Raw genomic sequence first — 6445 nt, 5'->3', positions numbered from 1 at the left:
TCTTTTTACCTTTACTTTTGCATATAAATTTAAAAATCAGTTTGTCTATATAGACAAAATATCCTATGCTGGGATTTTGATGGATTTGTTTTAAGTTATAGATCAATTTGGGGAGAATTGAAATTTTTACTATGTTGAATCTTCCCATCCATGAATATATCTCTTCATTTATTTAGACCCTCTTTGATTTTGTTTATAGCACTTTTTAAGTTTTCAGAGTAGAGAATCTTGTATACCTAATAATTTCATTTTTCAGAAGTATTATAAATGTAATTTTTGCAACATTTAAAATTTCCAGTTATTTATTGCTAGCATGTAAGTATTGAATTTAGTATTGCATGTGTTGACCTTGTGTTATTTCTGGGTTTTTGTCTCCCCCAAGAAAGTCAATTTTCCACACAAGGAAGTCACTCTGGTTCTCCCTCCATGTTTGTCTACGCAGTGTCCACCCTTCCAGGAGTAGGAAATTCCCTTATCTAGAGCTCAACCCCAGCCTTTGGGCCTTAACAGTGTGTATCGGTGTAGTGAGGGGGGTCGTTCAAGCATCCTCCATCAATGTAGAGATGTGGCAGAAACCCATTCACCTGTTATATTGGTATCTGGCTCCATAAAGAAACATTTCATTGCTTTGACATAAAAATAAATGGATGAATGAAGTTAAACCCAGAAGAGGCTTCACAAAGAGGTCGTGTAAGCGTCTCCCCATGGGACTCCCTTCCATGCACCGTCTTTCTCACTAGGTGTTGGGGAGGACAGGGAGCTGGGGCTGGGGAGGGCAGTGGGAAGAGGGAGCTTTGCTTAGGGACAGGGAAAGATGCCCCATTCCTGACAGTTGTAGGACTCTTCTTCCCTCCTGTCTTCACCCTCAACCTCCTCAAATCGTAGCTGCTGGAGAACCTGGACTCTGGTGGCTGAGGGCCTCCCTGTGAGTGAGGTTTGGGCTTCCCCACCTGCCTTTGCACAGGAGCCTGTGTCAGGTGGCACCTGGACAGCATGAGGGGAGGGGCATCAGCAGAGCGGGGACAGGGTGGCAGACACCCCCACACCCCGCCAGATAGGCTGACGTGGCTGGGACAACACCCCCAGATGGAGCAAGTACTCTTCTCATCTTCCCAAATAGATCCTTGAGATGTCAGCGGCTCCACCACACTGGTCACTGTGGGTGGGTGAGCTGAACACGTCCTTCCATGAACTGGGAAGAGACACAGAGGGAGTCAAAATATGCCCTTTTCTTGCCTCCATTCACCCCCTAGTCCTCTCTTCGCTGACATTTGCCTCAGAGGCAGATCTTGTTTAAAAAACAAAATTGGCCCAGAACCCGTCAGCAAGTAGTTTCCTCCCTTGGGGTTTAAAGAGGTCTTCTGGGAATCAGCACGCCCCTTTTGTGGCCTCTTTGCTGAATTGTTTCTAAATCCTCAACAATGATATTTTAATTATTCTAGGCCTCTACGGACAGAGATACTGTCATCCTCCTTTGCCACCTTTCCTATGATGGTTTGATGAGGTTAAAAACCCTGATGACCAGGGTTCCACTCTATCCTTCTCCTAAACATTTGTTCTATTTCTTTGCCTTTAGGAGTGGTGGGCGTGTATGGTCAGGCCTATTGTAAAGGATGGTGTAAAGTAACCATTCCAAAGGTTGGTTACTTTACACGACCCTTTGAATGACTTCTGTACATAGCACTCTTGCTATAAGAGTAATTCCTTTGTAGAAAAAGGCTCTATGGAGAATTGTCTCCTTGGCCCCTTCATGTAGCTCATGACTTTTATTATTGAAATAAATGAATAAAAGTCTGCAGTTGTGGACAGACACAAATATGCTTGGACATGGCTATCTCTGATCTTGTGTGGCTCAAAATAACTTCCAGAGTCCTCATTTTCAGAGTGTTCTCACCCAAAAAGATACCAACTTGGGCATGGAAAGACCTGTTTCTCCTGGACTCCTGGATGTGCCAGGCATCGAGACAGGGAAGACCCACTGAGGTCTTCAGATTTGCCCATCACCCTGGGGACTGTCTGGCCTGCTGGCAGGTGACAGTGGCCTGTCCAAAAGTGTGAGCTACCTGAGGATGAACCAGATGCAAGGGCAGGACTGTATTCTGGAGATGTCTCCCCCTTGGTCCTTCTGTCGCTTCGGACATTCCAGGTGGAAGGAGGCCCTTCGACCTGCAAAGCCAGCCAGAGAGCCAGGATCAGGGCAGGAAAACAGGACACTGGCCTGTGACGGTTCACACTCTGGTGGGGTGCCAGGAGCAGTAACTATGGCCAAAGACACTCCTCCTTTCCCCTCCCCTCATCTGAGATGTATTCTGGTATCCAGGGCTCATCCCTGCACACCCTGCCTTTGGAATGTTGTCTCCTTGCTTTGGAAATCCCCCCACTGTGTGGGGCTGGTTTGAGGCAGGCCACAACGATTTTCCAATCATCCCTGACCAGTGTTCTCTTGGTAGTAACCGCCAACCACATCCAGAGAGCAAGATGACCAGTGTTCTCTTGGGAGTAACCGCTGACCACATCCAGAGAGCGAGGGGTGCATTTACCTAGTGAGGCAGAGCGGAGGAAACCCCTCTTCGGAGATTGCCGGATGTCCCTCTTGTCCTCCTCTGGGAGCGTCAGTTGCCGATTTTCGTCATCCTGGTAGGAGAGCCTGGAACAGAGAGCTCACAGGGCTTGTTCCCGGAGGCTGAGAAGTGGCCACTCACAGGGACAGCTGCACCCCCGGAAAGCACTTTGCTCTGATCCTTAGTGAAGGGATGCCCACTTTGTGCTTACATGCAGGTTTGGGGAATTGCCACCCCAAGAAGTTCTGGCCTGCCCCTAGCATCTTCCAGGCCTGCTCAGTGGAAGTTGCCAGCTCCTCACCTGCAGCCTGTCTCATGAGCCTGCAGTTCTGACTTGGGGCAGTGAAGGCACTCTGGGGTCAAAGGTGTTGAGAAAGCGGAAAGAATCCTAGGCCCACGAAGTTCTTTTGGGGAATGGCCTTGGCTTCTGTGTTTGCATGAGCTGATGCTGTTTTCCCCAGTGACCCTCAACTTTAGCCCAAACTTATCCCCACCCCCCGATTTCTCCCGCCCTGCCACCCCCTCATCAGCAAGAGCACATAAGCAGCTGCCTACAACCACTCTACAGTCACTCAGTAGGTGAACAGCAGGGTTGTGAGGGACCTCATGGGGCATCTAGTCTATGGCTTCCAGGCCTTTGATGGAAACTCAATGAGAAGTAGATTCGACAGCTTCTCATCATGCACAGACACACCTGATGGAATGAAACCTCATGCCGTTTGCTTACCCTTAGTGCACGGATTGCACCCTGGTGAGTCCTAGTCCACTTTTAGTCTGTTCTATTTTTATTAAAATTTTGATTCACAATCTCTGCTGGGTCAGCCTGCAGTTCAAGAAGCACAGTTGCATTCCAACCTCATTCCCAGATGAGACCACTGACTTGCTGGTCCCTGGTGCCACCCCACACCTCTGAGGGTGACTCCATGCCTGCTCATGGCACAGCACAGAGACTTGGATAATTTATAGATATGCAGGAAGGCTGGTTGAATGCAGACCGCAGTATTTATACCTTCAAGACTTGCTCTTACTCTCAGCTAGATAAGGCCTCCCTATTATATTTTCTTCTTATGCAAACCACCCACGCTCTTGCAGATCTAGCTAGTATTTGACCGTGTGCATGGCACCTACTAAGGTCACTCTGCCCTCAACCTTCTCTGAACTCCTGTACCCCTCGGAGTTCTGCCACTCTGGGGCAATTAATGAGAAACTCTCCGTGTTATCTTCCTCTCCTGAGACCCTCTTAGTTTCCTAGTTTGTGGAATCTTCTTAAGGCGTGATTTAGCAGGGTGCCTCAGTGCACCAAGCACTCTTGAAAACCGACATAGGTTAAACTATATGCTTTTCCTGGTTTCTAGGGCAGGCGGTCAGGCATTAATTTGTATTCTCTAAAAATCAATTTAGAGACTGTTATCTCATAAGGAGCTTCAGGTATTTCCCTTTTTTATATTGACCATGTTTCACTGAGTCAGAAAAGTAGAAGGTCTGTCACCCCCACCACCCCATTTTGCTGATGGGGACACGAAGGCACAGGGCAGTTGAGTGATTTGTCAAGAACCGCTGGTTGGGACTCTTTCCATGCTTTTCCTTACTCACTCGACTCTTCTTTCTATGCTGGGGAAAAGGAGGCGCTTCTGCTACTCTTCCCATCCAGTTCCTGAGCAGAAAGCACTGGACCCCGGAAGCCCCATGCTGTGCTGGCTGCTGCTCTCCCCACAGTCCCCATGGTGGGGGGCCTTGTGTCCCCTCCCACCACCTCCAGCCACACCTTTCCTGTTTTCAAAAGCCTGCAAGGCTAGTCCTTCCTCACTCTGACATCCTTTCAGGAAAGCTTCTAAACACTGTGTCTCAAACTGCTGTGAATGCCACCCACAGTCATAAGACGTTTCACAAGGTGACCCCCAGATACACACATCTATTGGCAATGAAACAAGTGTTTCCCAACACAGTGCTTACCTTTGTGACATTTGATGCATTCTGATGGTTTCTATTGTGCTGTGCTGCGCTACGCTATTCTTTTAAGGGTTAGTCATAACTGACTAAATGGATGTCACAACCTTCTAAAATGATGTAGATCTGCAGCTAAAATCCTCCAAAAATTCCAGCAAGGACAAAAATCTCAGGCCTAGCTTTACCACCAGTGCCCTCTTCTGGGCAGCTTTATTATACGTAGTGTCTTGAAACACTTGTGTAATTGTCAATATATGTATGTGTACACTGAATCTCACCAGAAAATATTTTTATGACTGTTGGTTACAGCCTAAAACGTTTAAGAAACAATATTTAGGAATTTTTCTGGTCAGGAAAGGCCAAATAAAAAGAGCGTCGTGTGTGTGTGTGTGTGTGTGTGTGTGTGTGTGTGTGTTGGGGGCTCCCACTCCCCTAAGGAGATAACAGGGGCTGTGCAGATGTTTTCTCTGTGATCTCCTCGCCTCCTGCAAATTATGCCCAGAGGAGGGATCTCAGGGACCTGCCCCTGCCTCCCCACATCTGTTCCCACAGCAGGGCTTGGCTGGGAGAGGGCAGCAGAGCTCACATCTCTGTGGAGAGCAGGCTGGGCTCACTGCAGGACTCCTATGTTGTGGGTTCATCTTCACTTCATAGGTTTTGTCCTGGGACCCCCCCCTCCTGACACACCATGGCTGTCTGGCTTTCCTGGAAGTGACACCTACAATATCCAGGACGGAGAAAAACATCAAGAACTGCCGACACTTTTCCTCTTTCCTCAGTAAGTAATGCATTAAACATGCACACATGTGACATGCACACGTGACATGCACACACATGCACACATCTGCACACACGTACACACGTACACATCTGCACACATGCACACACACCTGCACATCTACACACACGCGAACAGGTACACATCTGCACACACGCATACACACGTGCACACATGCACACATGTGTGCATCTGCACACACACGTGCACACACGCATACACACGTGCACATCTGCACACACACGTACACATCTGCACACACAAATGTGTACATCTGCACACATGCATACACACATGCACATCTGCACACACACACGTGCACATCTGCAACCCACATGCACATCTGCACACATGCACACACGTGCACATCTACACACATGCACACACAGTACACATCTGCACACACATGCACACCTGCACACACACATACGTGCACATCTGCACACATACATACACACATGCACACACACGTACATATCTGCACACATGCACACACGTGGACATCTGCACACACGCATACATACGTGCACACATGCGCACACATGTACACATCTGCACATATGCATACACAATGCACATATGCACACACATGTGAACATGTATGCAATTACTGTGGCCTTGTACTCCTGTGATGGCTGATGAAGCCATGGATCCATGGAAGTGTTAAGATTAGGGTGAGGGCTCCATGTGGCAGGTTGTCTGGTGTGGATCCAAGGAGATCTGAGTCCTGACCTCAATTCACTTATTCCCTGGTCCAAGTCACTTAGCGCACCCCTTGCCTTAGTTTCCCTTTATATGACATTGAAGTGACATTTGTCCTGCCTGACTCAGAGGCCTATTGTGAGTCACAAATGAGGCAACAGACGAGACAGTGCTTTGAGAAGAGCCAGCTTTGACAGTGGGTCCTGGGCTGTGCCATAAAGGGCAGGGTGGGCCTGTGAGGAGGCTGCTGCCCCACCCCCAGCTGCAATAGCAGGGTCTTTGGGCATTTGTTTGGCACAGCTAATATGTCCCTGGCATCCTATTTTGATGGTGCCCTTGATTCTGACACCAGCTCCCTAGAGTAAAGGCACAGGCAGGAAGCTACCTAGAGGGGTTTGCAACCCTCCCACACCAGGACGTGCCTTTCCCTGCTGGGATAGGGTCTTCTGCTCACAGG

General features: G+C 48.5%; 1 protein-coding gene across 1 annotated transcript; it reads right to left on the bottom strand.

Annotated features, from left to right (window-relative positions):
• Positions 1–287: 287 nt before the first annotated feature.
• Positions 288–6051, bottom strand: LOC129009984 (voltage-dependent L-type calcium channel subunit alpha-1C-like). Its single transcript, XM_054443608.1, has 4 exons — positions 4515–6051; positions 2541–2647; positions 2064–2166; positions 288–1192 (listed from the first exon to the last, which is right to left on the bottom strand). The coding sequence occupies exons 1-4, from the start codon at positions 4532–4534 to the stop codon at positions 1105–1107; spliced, it is 318 nt and encodes a 105-aa protein (XP_054299583.1). The 5' UTR covers positions 4535–6051; the 3' UTR covers positions 288–1104.
• Between the last annotated feature and the right edge of the window lie 394 nt (positions 6052–6445).

The sequence above is a fragment of the Pongo pygmaeus genome, chromosome 10, assembly GCF_028885625.2.
Source record: "Pongo pygmaeus isolate AG05252 chromosome 10, NHGRI_mPonPyg2-v2.0_pri, whole genome shotgun sequence".
Classification (NCBI taxonomy): domain Eukaryota; kingdom Metazoa; phylum Chordata; class Mammalia; order Primates; family Hominidae; genus Pongo; species Pongo pygmaeus.
The sequence above is the reverse complement of the archived record's forward strand: the minus strand, read 5'-3'. Positions and strand labels throughout refer to the sequence as shown.